The sequence below is a fragment of the Scomber scombrus genome, chromosome 21 (assembly GCF_963691925.1).
Source record: "Scomber scombrus chromosome 21, fScoSco1.1, whole genome shotgun sequence".
Lineage (NCBI taxonomy): Eukaryota > Metazoa > Chordata > Actinopteri > Scombriformes > Scombridae > Scomber > Scomber scombrus.
In genome coordinates, this window is record NC_084990.1 from 18,506,118 (window position 1) to 18,530,092 (window position 23,975).

Sequence of the window (23,975 nt, forward strand, 5' to 3'; positions counted from 1 at the left end):
ATTCATTTCTTTTGAACGTTACGTTTCCTCTTCACTTTTAACAGTCTGCCTTTGTTATGTTGCTCTGATCTCCTCGATAATGCTTTTAACCAATTCATTCCATCAACAACATCAGATCTAAGAGCAGACAGTTGGTCAGACTGCAAGACTGCTTTCAAAAAATATTAATATGTATTGTCTTCTCTTTCCCCAACAGATTTCTCTGTAGTCTAGTCCAGGGCATCTGCTGCAGTCATGTTTAGGAACAGCTTGAAGATGCTGCTGACGGGGGGGAAGGCCAACCGCAAGAGTCGCAGCAGTGGTGAGTCTGTCTTCTCATGCCAGCCTCAGACAATGACGCATCTGCCTGTCAGCACACAGAAGGTGTTCACTAGTTCTGTGGGTGTATTTTAGGAAGCAGGAACACACAGCTTGGATGATAAAAAACATGTTTTGGCTCCCAAAGACTAATCTATGACTGCTAAAGATCTCTTAGAACCTGTTTACTGCTTAAAATAGATCCAGGCAAACTCATCAATTCGGCTGTTTGAATAGCTGCACCTCCTGTAGTGAGAACACCAGTTTTTCACTGGTACTCTTAGCATGCTTTGGTCATGCTAGGTCATGCAATTCCTATTACCCACTCACAGCAGGATGTTCCTGAGCCATCCTAGATTGTGAGGCCTCTCTTGTCACTATGGCCACAACGTGACGGGTTCAACCTCCTTCAAACCTTTCTCACACCATTTCAGTGCCTCTATAGCACCTGATTCACCGTTTTTTGTCACTGGAGGATTGTTTCACTGTTTTCCTGCCTTCTGCCATCTTATAGATAGCAGCTGTTTAACTTTCCTTTGTTGTGGTATCAGCGCTGTGATGAACTCGTGGTATTAATCTACTTGTTATGAACACTCAGCACATCCTACAGCTGTTTCCCCACAAGAGAACCACTTTTTTGCAGTTTGGGTGAACCTCAAACCTCTGGATTTCATACTGAAGCCATGCATTGTTTTCTTATTGCATCATACATTGTCATTATGGTTGCTAACAACATGGCGCGGTGCAGATATTTGTGCCTTTGTGCATGGCAAACTGTTGCACATTGCAACACTGGTCAGATAAAAGACAGTGGTCATGTTATTCTGAGGTCCTCCGGTAAAACCACATGGAACCTTTTGTACCTACACACGCATTACCGTCACTCAAGCATCATAAAGCTCTCACTTAGAGGAACAGGGCCTTTGATGTGGTCGTAATCCCAGCCACAAGCAATGCTTAAGAGAGCCTGGACCGTTCATTTTGAAACGGCACAGTCGCTCTTATTTGAATCTAATAAGTTTCAGGTTATTGCCAGGGCAGTATAACAACCTCCACTCTTTTAACTGTCTCTCCAGGACAGGGTCTTTATTACAGTGGGAAAATGTGCCTTCTAAGGGCTTTCGTCCAGCTACCCACTCGATTTACGCAGATGAATTAATTTCGTAAAGCTTGAAATATCTTACAGTGTGTTCTGTCATGTCACACCCTCTTCTCTTGACTACTCTGCTTTAAAAGACATGGTTATAAAAACCCAACGTTTGAAACACTTTCATAATGGCTTAGGAGGCTTTTTTTGCAGTTTGATACAATGAATTTTACCAAATAGGCCACAGAATGTATTTTTAACCCTTTATTTTTTTTTTAAGGTGTCTAGTAGCATTCATAAGCCTTAGCTTTCCCCATATTCAGTTTTTGAGTGTTATATTGCTCCTTTAATTATGGCTAGTCGTGAAGAGAGGCCCAGCTTTGTTTCACAAACATCATTGTACTTTTGACTTCTTGGCATATTATCCATCTTGTTTTACTTAAACTCTTTTGTCCTCATGGATCACAGGTCATCTGAATGCTCTTGTTATCTGTCAGCTACTGATTATTACAAGAATGGCCATGACTCGACTGAATAAAACACGTTGTGATAAAGCTTTTTATTTTTACTGTTACAGTCCACTAACTGCCTATTACAACTGTCAGTGAAATCACAATTTTGTCACAACATAACCATATATTTTGGCAAAATATGAAAAAAAAAGATTAAATTGCTGCTCCAAACTATTTCATTTTGGAGGGAAATAATAAAGACTCAACTGTGAGAAACTGACTGAAAGTAATTTAAGCTGTATATATATATTCAGTATTGCTTCTGTCAGCTCATTCACTTAATGTATATTGTTATGGCTTTTACTGCAAGGCTTTAAGGCTGGAGTGAACCTGCTGCTGACAAACCTACCTCCCTATCTGCCTGCAGTGTGTTTGTGTATTTATGTGTGAAGTGGAGAGTAGACCAAGCAATAGCCCATGACTGTAGTATCCTCCAGTGTTTTCATATCTGTTCCTGTCACTTTGCAAGGAATCCATTCCTCCCAGCACATGAGCACCGCTCTTACAATCTGTCTCCTCCACTGAAACATCTGTATCCTGCAGTTTCCCACACTTGTATGTACATGCTTGAATAGGCGTACACATGCACATACACACATACTGCCACTGTTTTCAAGCTTTATACTAGATTAAATTAAATTATACTTATAGAAATCCAAGAAATATACAAACACACAAACACACACACACACACACATACAATTAGCTGCTCCATTCCTTCCAAGGACATTGGAAGGACTGTCTCTAGTACCCCTGACTTATCAGCTCCTGACAGACAGGGTGCGCTAGAAAGCCACGTCCCACTGCTGCTACTGGAGGAGCACCAGGCTCAAAGAGAGGACAAATCTGCTCCTCTGTGTGGCTGCTGAAATTGGTCTGTGGTTCAAATGTGAGATGACGAGATAAGGTGATCGTCCTCCGTGTTTGATGCGGTTACAAGGGAGTTTCTGGCTTCAGGAACGCTGGAGCTCCAAAGGGGAATAAACCCACTAATCTGCAGACGGCAGATGAGGCTGCCTCTTCTTGATCTGAGCTGGAGAAAACGTGTGAGCCCCAAGTTACTAAGCTGATGAATGGCATTTTAAAAATTGAATAACACAGATAAGCTGCTGTGATTGCAACCATGCGGAATTGTATATATCTCTATCGGGACACACTCGGGGAAAAGGGTGTTATCTCCAGGGAAACGACATTGTGTTGCCTGTTTTAGCCCAAGACAGTATCATTAATAGTTGAACGCTGTAACTTCCTGCCATTCTTCTTGAATGGCCCAACCCCGCTGCGATTAATCAGACGTCATTCAAGATCTGAAGGGGATGTTGATTTAAGAAGATGTATAATCGCACACCCTGAGATTCAGTCTTTTTACACAAAAGGGGCGAATGTCTTGCAGCAGCACTATTATAGATATCAGATACGCGTTAGATTTACTATAGAGACCTTTCGTAAAGACGTAGATCAGACTTCAACCAGTGTATGTATGTAAGCCTTCTTTGTGACAGAGCGGCCTATTGTTGCTGTTGCCTGCGGCAGTTCCATGTTCAACTATACCCGTCTGGAAAGCCAAAATGTGAATGAAAAGGAAAATGTCCCCTCTTGGTTTCGGATATTGTGCCCTAGCTGCCTTATAAAGCAAAAACAGAGGGAATGTGGTGGTGTTTACTTCATTTTTGTGGTGTCATGGGTACATTTTGACTCCACCATTTTCGTCTGGCTCTTGTCAGGAGGGGTGGAGAAGTGGAATCTAGACTTGAAACAAAGTCAACAGCCTGACAGTGCAATTATAGTTTATGGCATTGGCTGATTGGAAAATGAGAAATAGGGTTGAAAGGTTGGAGTGTCTGGACAAGGAACTGTTGTTTGACTAATTACCACTTGGAGAGATGGGCTTGGGGCATGGCAGTTGAGATGTGGTTGACGCACATGTGCACACACTCACATCGGGAGTTGAAATTAATTTGGATTAACAAGATTTAGCTCAGTGGTTGAAAGTATTTTACAGTTATGACTTGACTGTTATTTTTAAACATTTAATAGGATACTGAGACACCACACCCATGTTCTGTCCAATGAGACTCATTAAATCTATGTATGATTTATGCATACTAATAGCTGGCAAACAAAGTTGTGAGTCAGTGTTGTGCTGTTCATGCACTAATATTTGTGAGATTGATGATTGTACAACTCATTTGAATGATCCAGAATTGTTCTCCGTAGATTGAGGAGGGCTCTCTTGTCAAACATTCTTGTTCTGCCCTTCTTCTAACCCTAACCCTAACCCTTCTTAGATTGAAGATTGCTGCTAGCTTTTAGTTTACAGCAGAGAAAAAAGAATGGATATACAAACCTCTCATCATTTTCTTTTCATATCAAATGTAGAAAGTCGTTATTATACCCCAGAATGCGCCGCTTTCATTGCGTCTCACAGCAAGTGAAGCAGCCACTTCACTCTCCTTCAGTCAGATGTGGAACGTTCCAGTAACTCGACAAGTCTGAAGGCAGCAGGTGCTTGACAGAAATCAAATCGGTCCCCCTAATCACAGCACTCTAATTGATGGCTCATTTTCCACAGTGGTGGAGAAATCTAATTAGAGATCATCAGATCAGCAAACATGCTTTGAGCTCTAAGGCATGAGGAGTGACACAACAGTCAGGCCTAATGCAGTGAAAACGTAATTACTGTCAGTCTTAAACTGCAGATAAGCCCACCTGCACTTGGCAATTCTAGTATAGTCAAATAACAGTTTATGGCTGTATCTAATGCTTATTTTCACTATTGATCTATCGATTATTTTATCAATTAAGCATAGTCGTTAGAAAATGGTGAAAAATGTAAATCAGTGTTTCCCAGAGCCCACGTGATGTTTTCAGATGTCCACAACCTGAAGATATTTAGTTTAATGTCATAGAAGATTAAAGAAACCAGAAAATATTCACATTTGAGAAGTTGAAACCAGAGAAAAGATTGGGTGATTAATTTAACAACAGCATCTATGTATATGGTTAATCAACTAATCATTGCCTTTACTTAAAAAAAAGTATGGATCAGTTTACTTTTGTTATGTTTTCTGTCCCTGTTCACTTGCCATGTTTGATGGTTGAACAAACAAAGAGTTAACTTCCCGGATGCATTATAACATTTTAAAAACAAATTAAAAACTAATACAAATTCATTTTACATGACGAATTGCTCCATTCTCAACGACTTACAAGAGATTTAAAAGATTCTTTGGCTTTGTCTGCCACCCACACCAGACAATGGAAAATCAAGCATAACAAGATTTTTGTTCTTACATTATGGACACAGGATGCTAAAGTGGCCCAGTATCACAGCCATTATGATGCTGCAGTTTTACACACTCCTATGATTCCTCAGCTCACATATTACAAACATATAATTACTGTATTCCAAAGATTTTACGGTTTAAAAAGATAAATGCTTTGTATTTTTTTTGATCTTCTGGTACACTAAACACTGTTAAAAGTTGATATTTTGAAACTTGAAGGTATGGACTACTGAAAAGAAATTCATGGTATTTCAGTTCATTTAAAGCCAAACATACCATTGCTATGTTTTGGAAATATCCTATTAAAGGAGAAACTAATATTAAGAACCATGATTAAACCCTCTGTAGACTCTCTGTTGGAGTTGATGCAAAACTCAAATAGTTATAAAAAGATGTTGTTAGTGGACGATTTGTGTTTATTCTCATGTGTACTTATATATTAGTCTATCATATTTTTATGGTTACTTTTTAGTTCGGATTTTATCTGTTGGGTAGTTTTGTATTTTAAAATCTCATAAATGAAATGGAAAAAATGTAAATGCAGATGTTCCCAATTTACATATATATTGCTTCTTACATGCAAAGCAAGGTATGGAATATCCAGTGAACATTAGTGACTGCGCTGACTGCATAGAAATGAATCATTCCACCTAGTATAATATTATCAGATCGATGTAAGAGGCTACAGGAGGAGCAGCAGCGACAGCTTAACATGAGCTGATTCTGGCTGATCTCCACAGAGCGACAGATTGGCACCTACTGCTCCACAGAATGTCCCCTTCCTTCCTGTATTAATGAACTGAGTGGGCGAAAAAAATGAATGGAGTGATTTTAGTGGTCCCAGGTCATGTTAACACGTGGGAACACTGTACTCCTGCAGAGAGATATCGTATTAAGCCCTTCAGTTGTTCAAAGATGGGACAAAGCTTGGGTCAATGTAAAGAGATTATTTTTCTTTCTTATTTGCCTTTAATCTTTCTCAAATTGTGGGGAATTGATGCCTTATTTGTATTCTTCTGAGATTTGTGTCTTTCTGTGGCCATTTTTGAGTGTAGCCTCATATTTGAACTTCTTTTCAACTCACGCTGTGCATTAGTAACCCTTTCTATGTCTTAATTCCCTTTTTAAATGTGAACATTGAGAAGCTGTGTAAACACAGACGGTAACCGGCAAAGCAGACAATGAATCCGCAAATCAATATGGTGCACAGTTGCTGAGAGGAGATTTGACCTTTGGTTACTAAGGACAACAGTCTGATGTCTACAACCTCCTTAAGCTTCAGCGCAACGTGTCATTTAGCTTTCCATCTTCAGCTGTTGACATTTATTTCTGAGGTGCCTTTATGTAGCGGTGACTGAGCACCTCTGCAGCACCAGATACCGCCCGCCACACTAATATTTCTGTATCAAGGATCTGCACCAACAATGTGAAGCCTTCTCATTTAGAGTATAATCAGTCTTCTTTATCAGAGCTTGCAAGATAAAGTGTCATAAAGTGCCTGCTTTTGGCTCTACACTTGGTCCCTTTGCCCTCAAAATTGTCTTGGATATGTTCCTCTACTCTACAGAAAGCTTATCATTTATAATACCTCAAAAAAGCTTGGTATGATCTGTGTTTGGTTTCCTTTGCTTGTCAAGACTGCCGATGAAGGGCCCTCAGTCGGAAGACCTCATCACCCTCCCATCTGTGGCCTCATCAGTCTTCTCCCAAAACCACAAAGAACAGGAGAAGCTGCTTCTCTATTAGGGTCGTACACAATATAACCGGTGTCGATCAGGTGGACAACACGGTCCCCAAGGCTGCCAGCATCATCAACAGGCACTTGGTAACCATGGCAACAAAGCTGTAGCGAAACGAAAGTGTGCTGAAGGTCAAAGACAATCCAGACGGACTGTTGAGAGGGCCGGAAGGCCGAGAGACGACGTGCCCGAAGTGTCAGCGTTGGCACTCTCGTATCTTGTGGAGTGTGGGAGGCACTTATGGGCCCATCGTTATAGTTCAGTGGTGCCTCTTGATGCACATACTGCCCTTGTCATGGCCACCCATGTGCCTCTTCTGAATGACCTCCTTTAAGTCCTTAAAGCTTGTGATAGTGACAGCCTGAAACCTCTTCTAGGATCCTTTGCTCTGAAAGTCAGTAAGTTTGGGAAGGGTGGTAGAAATCAATATCATGATATGGAGTTACACTAAATCCACTTTTTTTGAGTTAGTAACTCATATGTGCAGTCGCTCACTTGTACTACAAATTGATTCCAGTCTCCATGGCCCCAAAATATAGTAAAAGTCAATATTACATTCAACCTAGAAAAACAGAAGTTAACTCTTTTTTAAATTCTTCCTGAAGCCACAAACGGTGGAAATCAGTGTATTACATATTGTATTTTTCTGATATTGTGCGTCATGATGTGGCAAATGTGTGCAAAAGCAGGACTTAAAGAACTAGTCAACAAAGTGACAGAAAACTAACTACTAAAGCAAGTAATTTATCAATAAAAAAATGCTTAACGCTGGATGTTTCCAGCTTTTCAAACGCGAACATTTGTGAGTTTTCTCTGTTTTCATTTCTCATATCTTTGTAGAAAACCATATATTATATTGTTGTGTAATATATTGAATATCTTCAAGTTTATAAGACAAAACAAGAAATTTAAAGCCATCAACAATTTGTGACAGGCATTTCTTACAATTTGTGACATAGACTGAATCATTAATTGATTAATTGTCAAAATAATTGAGTAAATGATACAATATAGGAAAAGCTAATATATAGTACCGTATGTATGCAAAAGTCAATATAAAATAATACAATTAATGTGTGATGCATTGAACATCAATGTATACTTTAAGTAAAATTTGCTTAAATTCTATCTTTTTGTAAAACTGTAATCATTTACAGCATCCTACTGAAACCTGATAATAATATTGATTAGAGTCTTACTGTATACACTTCGTGTGATACTTTGAAGAAAGCTTTAAAGACATCACACAGTTATTGGCTGAATAGAAAACACAATACTCTCAAGTGCATTCTTTGCTGTAATAGCAGCTACTCACTGCTGCCAATGGCACTCAACTGCACATTGTTCCTTTTCTATCGCCATCGTCGCAATAATCATAGTGAAGCACATCCTCTTATGGCTTTTTGCTACAGTACACTCTGATGTGTGAAAGATGGCGTGAATCATGTCTCGTTCTGTCGAGTCACCTCGTCTGCCTTTGATATTCAGCAGTTCTGGGTTTGATTGCCATTATTCATCTGTATTGAAGGCCCGATGCCTAAAAATCAGCACAATACATGTTGTTCTTGCAGTGTTCTGAGTAATTTCACTCGGCGTGTAAAAGTACAGTGACATTTAAGTGGAGACCAGCGAAAGAGTCCGTAGCTGTGTCTCTCTCATGCAGCTCTTTTGTAAGGGGAACCGTGCATTCCTTTTCGAACAGTAGGGAGTGGGCAGCATGATGCGTGGGTAAAGAACGTTCGTCTAACCTCTCCTCCGCTTTCTGATCACAACGTCAATAGTGGGAACTCTCGCTTTTCGTTCACTCCATCTTTCCGCTTTCCTGTTATCCCTCTATGGCCTTTTCCTCCTTCACATTTCCTCACAGCAGGTGTCGGTATGGTCTCTCGCACTGGCTATGGGCAGGAAATTGTACAGAAAATTGGACTTTGATGGTGTATTGTAATGTGAGAGCAACTGTTGCATCTTCCCGTCTGATACTTTATCCCGGATCTGTGTCAAATCTCTACTCTTATGTCCCCTGTTGACAAGTTGATTAAAGGGCTGTGTTCATGAAGTGTGACTGATATTTAGCAGTTGGTGTTACTGTGACCTAGATATGGTGTCCTTTTTTAAGGTGGCAAGTGAGCTGGGATATTGCTGACAGCATTTTATGGTCATGGAAAGTGATAGGCCTTGAACATGTGATGACTGGTGAGAGGTTTCATGTATGTATTTGCTGCTTTCTGACCAGCTGGGCATGTCTCTGTAAATTATAGTGAAAAGTGTCTTATTGGTGGTGGAAAAAACAGCAACTTTTAAATGTTGGGGGACATAAAAACTGGGTGAAAATCAATTCAAACATCCCTTTTAAAAAAAATCAGTATCTTTCAGTGAAAATTGGTAACAGACGCACTACATCTGTTTTCTGGATCTTTTCATGTAATGCCACCATGTGCACTTGAGGGCAGTGTTCAAGGTTTAACTTTAATGTCTTACTAGAGGACATTTGTTTTGCAGCCAGAGTTCATATAAACACAGAATACAAAAAGACAACAGCGACAACACATCAACGCACAAAACACAGAGCTAGAGCGGGGACATGGAAATTCATACCAAGTGCTAACGTGTAAGGGAAGTGCAAGGAATGCAGCCAGTGTGCTATTTGCCATTAAGCATATTAATAGTACTAGGAATGAAAGACACATGAAATCTTTTAGTCGTGCCCCCTGAAAATTACATCCTGAGGGCAATAGCTTAAACTCCCTCTGGCAGTCCAGTATAGCATTAGCCCCCCCAAAGGACCTATCTGTTATAAATGACCAAAAGCTCAGCCTGACTCCTCTCTGAAATCTCTCCGGCTATTTTAACAAGACTTTTAAGTCTCCTCTGATTGGACACATTTAGGTTTTCAAACCAGTAGGAAAAGTTAAAACAGATTGAATGAAAAATCTGTAAAAGTGAGTCCTCGAGTCAGAAGAAATAATAAAGGAATTTTTCACAAAAGTAGAATTTGTTGGACCTTTTTGGATTTAAAATACAGTTTGTTATCAAGAACAGTAAACACATATTTATAGCTATTCACTACAGTAGGTCAATGCCAACACTTTTTATCACAATTGGCAGTGGGCTTGGTGTTGACTTTCTGAAATCAATGATCACATCTTTGGTTTTTGGCAAATTCAGGTGAAAAGAAGGCGAAAAAATTAATTACACCAAGCCACAAAGTCATCCACCACCGGGCCATAATCCTGTCTCCTGAAGGCAAACTTTAGGATGTGTCTGTTCTTATACTGTAGCTACTGTGACATTCATTAGTGTATAAGATGTAAAGGGCAATACAGCAAACTTGAGGGAAACTGGTGGATGAGTAGAGTTGGTAGGAGAGAGCATTGTTATCTCTCACACACAGTGACCTATCAGTTAAAAAGTTCATAATCCAACCAGTCTGGTTAGGATTGAGTTTAAAATGATAGACGAACCTCTCTGCAAGCAGGAACTGCTGGAAGGTATTGAATGTTGAAGGGGAAATCAATCAATAAATCTCAAAATCAAACTCCAAATGCTGGTACAGAAACTTTGACAGTGTAACAACAGCATCTTCCACACCGCTATCAAGCCGGTACACAAATTGTAATGGATCTAGTTGTTTCCTCAACCTGCATTAAAACCTCATTTTTGGTAAGCTTCTCAGATGACTTAATAGCTAAAGAAGTCAAAGCTACTGGCCTGAAATCATTTAATGCTTTAAGGCGTTTTACTTTTGGCTAAATGGACAACGGTGGAGTGTTTCCAAGGCTCTGGGACTTTCTGCAGCTTAAGAGATTGTGTAAAAATATACGGAGCTAGTCTGCACAAGTTTTTCAGTACCTGGCCACAGATGTTGTCAGGTCCTGAGCTCTTAGTATGCCTGAAGAGGTTTGTCACTTTCTTCACATCAATATCAAAGGCTGGAGAAGCTGTAGTCTTTTCCCTTATCTCTTTCATCTGTGCAGTAAAATCATGATTATCGAATCTTTGATTAAAAGCCATTTAATTCGTCCAGCCAGGTGTTTATATTAATTAAAACCATCCGCAGTGAAACACGTGTCACAGTTATCCTGAGATCCTGTCATTCTGTTCCAGCATTTTTCCATTTTCCATGACAGATCCTTAATGTCTTTGGAAATCCGTTGTTTGTTGTTGGGAAAAATCTTAACTTATGTGGCAGGAATCACAGTCTTCGCAAAGAGAGATGGAGCACCATGCAGCATCAGTAAATGTATCACTGTCAGAGGAGTCCTCCTGAAACACTGACCAATCTGTGCAATAGAACCCCCCCTCCCCCCCGGAGGGCAAGATAACTGCCCTCAGTCCAGACCTTGACCTGCCTCATAATAGTCTTCTCCCTCCTCTGCACATATCTGTACACAGGCAGAAGGTGCACAGATTTATGACTGAAGGAACCCAGTGCATTGTCCTACTTATTCCCTTCTAATGGAGCTCTAGCATAGATGAAGAGTTTTGTTGAGATGTGTTGGGCAGGTGACATATTGATAAAAAAAAGTTTCTTAAGATTGCAGTGACTAAAATCGCCTAATATGATATTTGGAGTATCAGGAGAGATGAATTGCAATTCCCGTGTCACTTTAAAAAATGTTGTCAGCAGCAGATTTGGTGTCAGCCTTGAGGTGAATGTAAACAACAGTAAGGAGTAATTGGGGGGAACTCCCTCAGGAAGTAAAACAGCCTAACCAACACAGACAAAAGCTCTATGTCAGGAAGGCACAGCCGCTTTCTAACAGTTACAGTACTGCACCATCTGCAGTTGATCCACAAGCATAACCCCCTTCCCCTGTGATTCCTGTGTCACCTCACTGACCCAATCCGGCCCTAAAGCCACTTATATCCAAAGTTAAGTCCACGTCTTAGTCCGTGAGCCAAGTATCTGTGAATCACATAAGACAGGCATCCCAATAATCGCATAGATCAGAGGTCACTAATAGGCGGACCGCATTACAGATCCGGACCCAGACGCCGTCCTCTCCAGACCTGTATCTGTTGAAATATTGAAGATTGTTAAATTTTGTCTTAGCATTTCTATTTTAACGGTGCAGCTTCTCCAGCTATTATGGTAAAAGTGGAGCGCCTTTTTTATTTTTCTAAAACTAAGCACTTTATTTATGAAGTACAATCAAAAGCTTTCTGTAATGCACTTTATTTTAAAATGCCATCTTTATTTGATATAAACATAGAAATTGTATTTACCTTCTTTTTTATTCTTATTTTATTTATTTTATTATTTATCCCACAAGATCTGTGTAAATGCTAATAAATGAATTCTACTGTATTTATTTGACAGTCTACAACTTACCCACTAGACATAGATGCTGATTGAACTACAATGCTACTTCAAGGTACTGAAAAATAACAGACATTATGATGTTCTGGACCTTCCATTGAGGACATTTTCACAAATTGGACCTCAGTGAATTTTAATTGAATACCCCTGGCATAGATGGTTGACATTTCCTTGTATCTCGTCAATCTTTGAGGCACGCCGCCTTTCATTCTTCGTTTCTTGACATGAAGTGATTTTCCAAAGTTCCCAATTAATCCCATTCCCAATTAATATTTTCCTGGTTTTATCCATCAAAGAGTGTATGTGATTATCCATGGACTGGTGATTCCATTGTAAACTTGTGTGTGTACTTGAATGTCTGGGAATGCTGGTAACTCCAAGCAAAGTTCACTATTGTAAAAAGTAGAAGGTACAAAATGAATCCTGAATTAACTCAGAAAAAAAACTAAACAGGATAGAACTCACTTAGAAACAAACTTTTAAAAACAAACTTAAAAACAAACAAATGACACGAGGTTCATTCATTAAACCTTAATGTACAGGAAACTAAGAGGACACCAAAGAATGAAAACCAATGCAAAGGTTCCTAAAAATTAATCTTGATGTGAAAATGTTTTTGGAAAATAAATAAATGCCCCAAAGCACTCGGGGAGCACATACCTCTGCCAAGGCTCCAGTGCCCTCCAAAGTTGTTAAATGCACCTAAAACTAATGTAATTACTTGTTCCTTGGCCCATGGCCTCACTCTGCACTAAATTTAATTTAGATCTATTAAAAAGCTACAGAGATGTGCTGCTAACAAACAGGAACAAATGGGACTAAAAACATTACGTCAATCGTGAACGTAAATGTCTTTGGATTTAATACCATGTTAGCTTTTGTGGGGCTCAACCCAAAAATCCTGGCAGTACTATAAATAAAAAAGAAAGTATTACCAATAAAGAATTACCAATTTGTGTTAGATTTTAAGTATTATAAAAAATACCCAATTTTATTTCATTTTAGAGAAGGATTGAAGGTGCAGTGGAGTGTGAATCTCAGGTACTATTGTTCCAATTTTGTTCTTAAAAACCGAAAGACATCCTTTCCTGTTTGAATCACAGGGCAGCAGATACACTTTGACATGTAGTTTAAAATTTTGGAGGTGTGTATCGCAGCATCTCTGTAAACCCCCACGAGCGACTGTCACCCTGAAGACTCCTATCTGCTTCCCAACACAACAAGACAATGTCATGAATCTTCACAGTGTTTCAGCCGTGACTCTCCGATGAGCGCTGAGCACCCCGGGTTATTATTTCTTTAAGATATCAGAGCTCTTAAGATGTCACTTACATCGCTGTAGCTCCTATTCATATAGATTAGCATGTAGACTTATACAAATAGAATAAAATGAAGAGGTCATTTGAGACAAAGTGAAGCGGTGACTAAAGCCGCTTTCCTTCACCCCACTCTTCTACTATCACGCCACTATTGATGTACAGTTGAAAGGAAACATATTTAATTTGTACACAGCCTGTGAATGCCCACGCTTTGCTTTTCATGCTAGTGCTGCATTCAGGGCCGAGTAATAGTGTAACTTAGGGCTGAATGATTTGAGGAATGTAATATAGCGGTTTAAATTGTGATTATTATCTGTAAATTAAAAGACCTATATTCAATATAGCCTACTATAGCATGAGACTAATAATAAACTTCTTTTAGTTTGCGATAATCAGTGGTTGGCGCCTAAAACATTCACCTCCTGCAGCTCATTAGGGCGCTGTATAATTGTGTAAGTTATGATTTAAATATGGGCTTTGGAAATTTGCATTCTTTCAAGTAGCTATTTGAATATTTACCGGAAGAAATGATGTTCACAATATTGGTTCAAGTGGAAACGGGAAGAGCTGTCGTCATTTGAGATTGCTGGCTTTGAAAGAGTTAAGGAATTCTGCTCTGGCTGAAAGAAGAGTGGGGAGGATGAGGGAGAGTTACTGCTGCCAGAGAAGAGGAGGAGGAGGAGGAGGAGGAGGGAGGAAGGTGAAGAGAATAAGAGCTAGAGAGAGAGAGAGTTGCCTGTCTGCCTGTGATTGTGTGTGTGCGTGTGTGTGTGCGTGCGTGTGTGTGTAAATGCGCGCCTCAGTGAGTGTATGCGTACTGACACCTGGCGCTCTCCCTCCCTTCGCTGCTCACATTGTGGAGAGCTCTCTGCCTGTCTGGGCAATTCTTTACCTCTCTCTCTCTCTCTTTCTCCCTCTCTTTCTCCTTTTATTCCCTCCCTCTATCTTTTGTCCTCTTCTCTCTGCCTTTTTTTTTTTTTTCTCCTGCGTTGTTTTTTCCTCTCCGTGAACCCTACGATCTCCTCCTTTTGTGTAGGATCCCCCTTTTACTATGATGCAGGATTTCTATTGCCTGGGCTGACGAGGCACTCGACTGACAAAGGTGAGCCGGATGAATCGTAGGGGTTGGAGGGGGTGGGTGGGGGGGATGTTGTGAGGATGGGTGGACGGATGAACAGATGGGTGTATAGGATGCGGGAATGTCTGGATTCAGTTTTGAATACAGGGAGTGGTGGAAACTAGCTTTGGGAAGGAGACGCTATTCATCAAGATTCAGCTGTTAATTGTTTCTCAGGATTTTTGGTCGCAAGTCTGAGCAGCTCTCGATTTCAAAGAAGCATCTGTGTGCGCTCTGTGTAGGTGTGTCAGTGTGTACTTTGAAAGGTGAAGGTGTTAAAGTGGTTTGATTTAAGAGCAGCGTTTGACTGTCTCTGTTGTTTTTTTTTTTGTTTTGTTTTTTGACTGGTGTCAGCAGCTTCTGTCAAACTCCCGGCTGATTTGTTTTTCTGTTGTGGCGGCTGCGCTTAGTGTCACCTTGACCCAGGTAGTGGGGCTTTCACAGCAATCAGTGTCTTGGCCGGCATCATGCCACACCTTAACCAAGGACTCTGTGGTGTGTGTGTGTGTGTGTGTGTGTGTGTGTGTGTGTGTGTGTGTGTGTGTGTGTGTGTGTGTGTGTGTGTGTGTGTGTGTGTGTGTGTGTGTGTGTGTGTTACTAGAGATACTGAAAATAAATATAAAGTGAAGGAACTGGAGAGGCTGACAGATGCCTAATAGAAGAGGGGGAAAAAACAATGTGAGAGACAGGAACGAAAGATCAAGTGAGTCTTAACCGTGATGCACTGTCTTCCTCATGTAATATCTGTCTGTCTTTACGCCCTCAAGTTTATTAATAACACAGTTTCCCCTACTTGCTGTTGCTGATTGGTTTCCTCAAAATGATGTCTTTCATTTTTCACCTTTTTTTTTTACCCCCCACTCCATCTACCTCTCTATCTGCCCATCCCTTGAAATCTCTTAACTCTTTCTCAGACATTTCTCTTCATGTCTCCATGCTCTCGTCTCACCTCTTTATTATTAATTAATGAGGCTGAACCCTCAGTCAAATTATGTCTGTGGAACATCGTATCAAGCTAGCACCAAATGCTTATGGCATATTCTTAGTCTTGTTTACATACTATAATCTTAGATCAGGTATTTCCTTATTTAAAGTCTAATTTTGTTGAAGGACACATTTCATTTATTAGTACTTGGATCTAGTTTTGGAGTGGTTATGATAAGATTCACCGAGGTCATTTTTTAGATTTCAAAACAATGCAACATTTCTAAAAAGAAGTTAAAGGTGGCAAAGTTCATGGGTATTCAGACAGGTTGATCCAAATGACTGCATTTACATATAAAACTGAGAGTTAGCACACCTTAAATGATCTCAGACTCATCTCATCTCGTTATTTAGCTAGATGACAGTTTTAACAATCGCCTCGCTCATTAAATACTTTGCAGTCTGATGTAGCACCACTGCTTGTTTCTTGTAAAAGCTTATAAAGCCTTGTAGTATATTTAATAAGGGTTGAATCATGTTATGCTATTTCATGCAGTAGGTGCAGTAGGGAACCTATAAAGCTACTGGAAACCCTGCAGTGTTTTAGTTAGTTACTTTTGTTGTTATTGTGGTTAGCATGAATGTGGGTAATACTGAAGACTGGGTGTTTTTGGAAAAAAAAGGTTTGAAGGTGTTGAACAAGTGCTGTTTTGGGACTGAAAACCTTATTAGTGTTATACTGAAATATTTCCCACGATGCCAAGGCTGCTCACTAGTCATCTACCTCCTCTGTCACTCTTCCTTTTCTCTCCCTTTTCTCTCCCCCTCACTCTGTCATCACTTCACTTACTGTAACTCTCTTCCTTCTTCCTCGCACACTCGGTTACTCTCTCACCCACCCACTCGGATATTTCTGGAGAACAAAAGGAGAGAGAGAGAGAGAGAGAAGAGGGAGAGGGAGATAAAACAGTAAAGCAGGGAAAGGCTTAATGTACCAGCCCTGCGTAGGCTAATGAGTCTTCACCGCTCCATCCCCTCTCTTCCTCCCATTCTCCTTCTCTCTCTCTCTCTCTCTTTTCCCTCCCCCAAGTCCCACCGTCTCCATTTATCCACATTGTCTCCGAACCAAACTTGTCCACCTTACTCCTTTCAGGTTCTCCCATTAAAACTCATTTCCCTCTTCATCTTTGTCTTCTTCCATTCATCACAGCTGCTTCTGTTCCTACTCCTCCATCTCTTTTCATCTCTTTTCATCAATCCATGCCCCTCCAACACTGTCATCACAGCTTCTTTTTTACATCTGTATCTCCTTTTTTTAATTCCTTCTGGAGCAGTTATTTCCTCACTCCCACTCATCTTCCTTTTTTTTTGTCAAGTCCCACTCATTCTACCAATTCATCATCATCCATTTATGCTCATTATTACAGGTTTTGTCACAACCCCCTCACAATTTATTTTTAATAATTTCCTTTTTTTTCACCCAAATATCTTCATCCATTCCACCCTGTTTCTCTCCAGCATTATGTTTCCATTCATCAATATTTTCTCTTCCTTGCATAAAACACTCTAACACACTCACAGACCCCCAAATCCCCCATAAACAAAACAGCCTGCTGAATGGTGCATTTGGCCGTGACAAATATGAAATAACTCGGTGGTGGCCAATTTAATGTTTGATGCCACGCAGGACTTATCAGGCCCCTCTCCACCGCGGCATCCTGTTGTTTTTGCCAGTCGAGAAACTGGGCTTTCATTGTGCCTCTTGATGTGGATGGGCTCATTATTGCTGCCCTCAATGCTGTGTGCCTTTGAATAGCAGGAAGTTCCTTTGCTAGCTGAACATACTGAGGGATATTGTGTTGCTTCGCACCACATGATAAAGGCAGCAGAAGCACAATGTTGCATAAGGGAAGCAGCGGCGGCGGCATTTCGGCTCACTTCACCAGAGCTTGTAATTGCGAGGACCACAACAGCGAGGCGTGGACTTAAAAACCCACGCCAGCTGCGTGTCCAAATGCGTTCGGCGTTTGACGGCAGATATCGCGCTCGTCTCTGAATTCAAAACTACAGTCTGTACTTGTGTGTCTGACTGTCTGGTGCTCCCCTCCTCCTCCTCCTCCTCCTCTTCCTCTTCCTCTACAGTCTGGGGCAGCCATGTTTGCCACTCTCAATAGCTGCTGACACTTGCTGGAGGGATGGAAGGACGGGATTTATCAGGCCTCCAGATGTATTTATGTGGTTTGACAGGTCTGCTCATTGTGTCACGCATGTGCAAGTACACATGGAATATACAAGCACCAAAACATAACAAGTACTTCCCTACTAGTGCTTAGATGATTGAACACATGAGTTGATTGAAATAAAATTAATCTTATACACTTTTCATGATCGGTTAATCAATCATTCATTAGCTCCAACTTCTCAGATGTGAAGATTTTCTGTCTTTGATCAGTTTTATCACTAAAATTTGAATGTTTTTGGGTTTGTTCAGATGAAGCGATTTGAAGATGTTACTAAAGAGCTCTGGGAAGTTGTGGTGGGCACTTTTTCACATGCTTTTCAACATTTTACATAGACCAAGCAATTATTTGATTATTTAAAGATTCAAAGTACTTTATTTTTCATTGTTACAATAACAACGAGACAGCACAGCATCTCTAGAAAATAGGCAATAAAAGTAAGGAATTTGCAAAACTAAATAAATAAATGGCACCATACAAGACTTAAATCATGGAAAAGTGCAAACTTTCCGAGATGGCGGCGCGCACAGACAGCAGCTCGGAGCTCTCTAGATCGAGTATTGAAAAATGTATTAATTCATTGATAAGGAAAGTAGTCATTAGGGGTTAGAGGTTGGACCTTATTTGTTTGCTTCCTTTTTTTCACTATCTAGCCTTGTTTGTTGAAGATTGTCACCGAGGCAACTGTTTGACCAGGTTATCTTTTTTTCCCCATTATGCCAATTAATGCCAGACTTTTATTTTATAGTTTATTTAAGCTCACATGTACTTTTAAGCAGCCTGACGGTCAGAAAAGCTTGGTCCATGATCTGTTTGACTCCAAAAACAGACTACCTGCTGTTATCATACCACTGAAATCACTTTTTCCACTTCACAACAGAGCAGGTCCCACTATTAGCAATTATTAACAAATTAAATCCTTTTAATCATTTCGAAAATGTCCTGCTAGTTTAGCGTGAGTGGTTCAGTGACAAACAATGAGGCCTGCACCCAAACATTAGGTGCCAGTCCAAAGGCAACACATGAATAATTGATGCAAAACCAGCACGCTGTATTTGTCAAAAGCAATACACGTCGCCCCCTCTTTCCAACACACACACACGCACACACACACACGCACAAGCACACACACACTCTGACCTATATCCTGGAGTATGTGACATTGTTTTTCTCCATCCATATTACAGATCTTCTACACTCTGTATTAAAAGTGCTTTCTGTTTAAATTCATCTTCACATCAGCTTGTTTCTAAAAATTGAGCAAGTCCTAAAATGTGTAAAATGTATTAGTTTTCTTTATTTAAACACACACGTCGTCTAAAATATAACATTTCAGTCATTTAGATTAATGGAGCAGCAGTAAGAATCATGTAGCAGCTACAGGTCAAGTTAGGACGTGCACATTTGAACACTTTAAATATAGTCCACATAGACAAACAAAGCTTGTAGTTGTCATGTTAATGATAAGATATCCAGCCACGCACAGTACAGTAGCCTACTTTCTCCTCGCCATGTAGAAGAAGGGTGTTGGTGTCTACTGTGGCACTGCTGGTTCTACAATCCCCCAGTCTAGTTTATATTTAATGTGTATTTCATTATTCAGGGCCCGCTTGTTTGCAGTTGTAGGCCCATCTCCATTGCAATTGAGATGGTGTGTGTGTGTGTAGTTAGTTGTTTTTTTCCCCTCTCCCTTATCATCACAATGACACTGAGAACCAAGTGAATTATTGCATCGCTGTGGGCAAGCAAAGGATAAGAATAACAGGGGCGCAGCAGCAGCAAGGACGTCTTTCTCTTTCCCCCTTCTCTTCCTCTTTCTCTCCCCTTGTCCTCCATGCTTCATCTGTTACTATGGCCACCTCTCTCTTTGTGCTTCTCCATCTCTCACTGTGTGTTTCTCCTCCTTCCACCTTCATCCTTCCTTAATTTTGTTACTCCCAAGTTGAAAGCACTCAGATTTTGAAATGAAGAGGAGAACAAAAATGACACCTCGTCTCTCGTTTGCCGCTGGCCTATTTTTTTCTTCTATCCAACGTCAGAAACACTCTTTTCATGGCTTTGTTTTTTTGTGCTGTTGGCTGTTTTTGAGACACTCTACTCTGGGCCCTTTTTATCTGTTGTTTGTTTGGCATTTAGCTGGTGCTCCACAAGGAGAGGGGGCACTCTGTGGCTCTTTGGCCTGAATGAAAGGTTACCAATCATTAAATCATTATATAAATTGATGAACTAGTGATTGCATTCTGTTATTTGGAGGCGCTTCTATTCTCTAAATGGGATTTTGTGCAATATACTTCGTAGTTATTCTATTCAGCCTTTTTTTTCTTTGTGGTGCTAGCATACAGTACCCTTCAATTCAGTAGACGTCTATCAAAACATGACCCATTTCGGAGTATATTTACAGTGAAACACTCACCCTTGCACCCTTACTTTGTCATTTTGAGACACCCAATTTTCATTTCAGATATGGCCTTCTATTTTTCTAATTATCAAATTGTTAAAATCTCTTTTTCTTCTTTGTGAAAAGCAGAAAAAAGCAGTTCTTGCTGCTAGCACTGTAAAGAAGAGCAACCATTTCTAAAATCCTTACATATAATTCTTGGTATACTTTTTAAGAATTAGTTCATCCTCCGTGGAGCTAGTAAAGATGAGATTAGGGTGTGGTACAAACTTCTCCCACATTTCTAGTTTTGTTGTGAAGCCCCCCCCCCCCCCCCCCCCCCTAGTAACAGGACTAAGGATCAAATTTAGCAGTATCCTTCTTTAAGCTGCTTGCATGGTGCTGTCACTCACTGAGGCATTTATTTTGGAAAAGGCTGTAAATATCTTCCACCCTAATGGACAAGCACTGACTGCAGCGGGGAGATCTCTTCCTCAACCTCCCAGTGTGAATTTATCAGGATCCCAACCTCTTCTCATCAAACACTCTTCATCGGTGCGGAGAGAGGCATCTGCAAACGTAGCAGGAGTCACACTACACACTACACACTATACACACACACACACACACACACACACACACACACACACACACACACACACACACACACACACACACACACACACACACACCTCTTCCTCCCACTGCAGACAGCCAGAGGTCAAAGGGAACAGAGGTGATGTGAAGATTAGCTGACACAAGCTAATAGAATAACCAGAAAGCAGGTTAACTTGAAAGCAGGCGCAGTAAGATGATGTTCAGCATGCTGTCCACGTGTCAAATAGAACGTTTTCTTCATTGTGAATTAAATTGAGTAACTAATAATCAGTAGATAGAAATTAAAACTACAACAATTGCCTGTTTATTAGGCCTCCCCCTGCTAGTTACTGTTAGATAGATAGATAGATAGATAGATAGATAGATAGATAGATAGATAGGTAGATAGGTAGGTAGATAGATAGATAGATAGATAGATAGATAGATAGATAGATAGATAGATAGATAGATAGATAGATAGGTAGATAGGTAGGTAGATAGGTAGATAGATAGATAGATAGATAGATAGATAGATAGATAGATAGATAGGTAGATAGATACAGTAGGTAGATAGGTAGGTAGATAGATAGATAGATAGATAGATAGATAGATAGATAGATAGATAGATAGATAGATAGATAGATAGATAGATAGGTAGATAGGTAGGTAGATAGATAGATAGATAGATAGATAGATAGATAGATAGATAGATAGATAGATAGATAGATAGATAGATAGGTAGTCACTTTATTGAACCCAATGGGAAATTTAGGTTTCCAGCAGCTCAATGTAAGCATGAAAGTATTAAAGCAACAAACAAACAAACAAACCAACAGACAATAAAAATACAGTAAAAAAGACAAGAGGTGTAAGAGTAAATAAAACCATTAGCAAGATATGTATGTAAGATATGTAATGTCTAAAAGTAAATAGGGATACTAAAATCTGTTCTAAAAACACATGACCTAATAAAGTGCAAGTTAAAAAATAAAAACCGATGTGCTGGTTCAAAAAGTTCAAATGTTGTACCCTGTTGTCAGGCTTTTCGTTCTCCCAAAGCAAACATGCAGTTTATAGTAGTATTTTTGGCAGATTTACCTTCTCGAAAAGTCTACTAAAGTTTTGAAATAATCGCTTCTTGATTTCAGAGCGAAATGGACAAAAAGTCTGCTTCTCATTTCTAGTTGGCAGTTGTCCGTTTTGTTGGCTGAAACGGCAGCTGTCACCGGCAGATTTTTATTGCTAGCCGAAGCAAACCGCAGACGTTGTGTCATGTGTCTTAATCGGGAGGCTACCGGAGGCACGTCGTCCAGCTGATTTTTAATGTTTACATTTATACTGACCCATTTTAAAAATGGGAATCTTGTAAAAGGAGGTCCTAAATATACACTTGATAGCTACATATAAGATATTGTGCTGCAGTAAAAGGGCTGAGACAGAGGTTAAAGCTGCATTTCTCATGGAAAAAGTCAGCAGTGGATCCATGTAAAACATATGGAAATGAGGAAACAGTATTATAGTGTAATGCAGAGCTAGTTAGTCCTGGTATTATAAAGTTAACAAGGAAAAATGTTCTAGCATTGCTGTGTTTGGCTACCTACATGTTGTTCAGGTTTTCAAATCCCATATTTCCACTTTTAACATTACACAAGGAAATACTTTGAAGATGAGGACTAACTGATGTATTTAGCAAATGTCATGCTAGCTCAGGAAACGTTAGCTAGGTTGTTCTCCAAATACAATAAAACAATGAAGAGCCAGTCAGTAGCTGCTAATGTTAGCCAACACTCAGTTTCCACACTGTAGGGGGAAAAACAGCGAGAATAGAGCTTTTTTTTCATGCATGTAATCCCATAAATTAATGCAGTTAATGACATGCTTTAAGGCAGCGGTTTCATTTTCACATCAAGGACCCCCTAAACCAACACAAATTAAACCACTGACCCCATTTGATAGGATTTTGTCCCTCATCAGATACGATTTTTCCTTTTAGATGTTTTATTACAGAAAGCGTGTATGAAACCCGTGACCAAAATAGTCACACATTCTGTCACTGTGTTACTTATGGATGAAATTGTAGTGAAAATGAATTATTCCCCTTTTTGCTGGCAACCCCCTGGATCTCCCTCAAGGACCCCTGAGGGTCACCAGACCCCACTTTGAGAACCACAGCGTTAAGGCTGAGTTACTCTCTTGGTTGCTACATAGTATTGTGGGCATGCTACATTTGCAGCTCACAGGAGAATAGACAGATACTTTTACGTCTGTTTTTTGGGTGGGATGAAAAGGGTGTAAATATATATATTATCCTCCTCTCTGTTTAAATGCACACTGCTTCAATCTTTTGGAGAAATCCAAAGCTTCACAAAGCTAGTTATGGTTGCTAAGCTACGATTTGACAAATGTTTTTCAGGGAAGGGGGTTTAGCAAATGTTCAATTGAGAACAGATTAATTGTTAAAGTTAATTATCATGAAAAAAGACCAACTATTTGCTAGTTCCTGTTTCTCAATTGTGAAGATTTGATACTTTTCTTTGTCTTGTTTCATTATAAATTAAATCTGTTTGCGTTTCAGACTGTTTGTTGGACCAAACAAGCAATTAAAGACCTTGGGCTCTGGGAAAATGTGATTTACTTTTTTTTCCTGCAGTTTTCTCAAATTGTAAACACTAAATGTAGAAAATGTATTTACTGATTGATTGAAAATGAAAATAATCCTTCGCTGGTGTAGCTCTAGACTTTTTTTTTGGAAGCAAAGAGATTGTTATTTTCTGAGTATTAGGGATGGAGAGACCACATACGAGGGGGAGTAGGGTAGCAGGTGGTACAGGTGGGATATCTGCTATCTACTTTTCACTTTCTTTTTTTCTTAGTCCCTCTGTGTGCGATTGTCAAGGATTAAAAATGAATAGAAACAAAAACGCGGCTCTTCATTGAAACGCCTGAAGGAAGACCGGGAGCCATATCAGCTTTTTTTATTTCTCTGCTCTGCGTTTCTCTCTCTTTATTTCTTTCTTTCATTTCTCTGTCAGTATCAACGCAGCCAAAGTTTAAAAAAAAAAATAAAAATCCCAATAACACTTCCATTTCCGTTTGGTTATTTTTGATGCATGCTTTTCACTTTCACCACTCTGTGATGTAACCCCAGTGGTGTGTCAG

General features: G+C 39.9%; 1 protein-coding gene across 1 annotated transcript in view; it reads left to right on the top strand.

Annotated features, from left to right (window-relative positions):
- The first annotated feature begins 234 nt into the window (after nt 1-234).
- The window catches only part of tanc2b (tetratricopeptide repeat, ankyrin repeat and coiled-coil containing 2b), a 105,629-nt gene continuing 81,888 nt past the window's right edge, over nt 235-23,975 (top strand). Inside the window, exon 1 of the mRNA XM_062442409.1 lies at nt 235-301. Coding sequence (XP_062298393.1) covers nt 235-301 — 67 coding nt within the window. The remainder of the gene's footprint in view (nt 302-23,975) is intronic.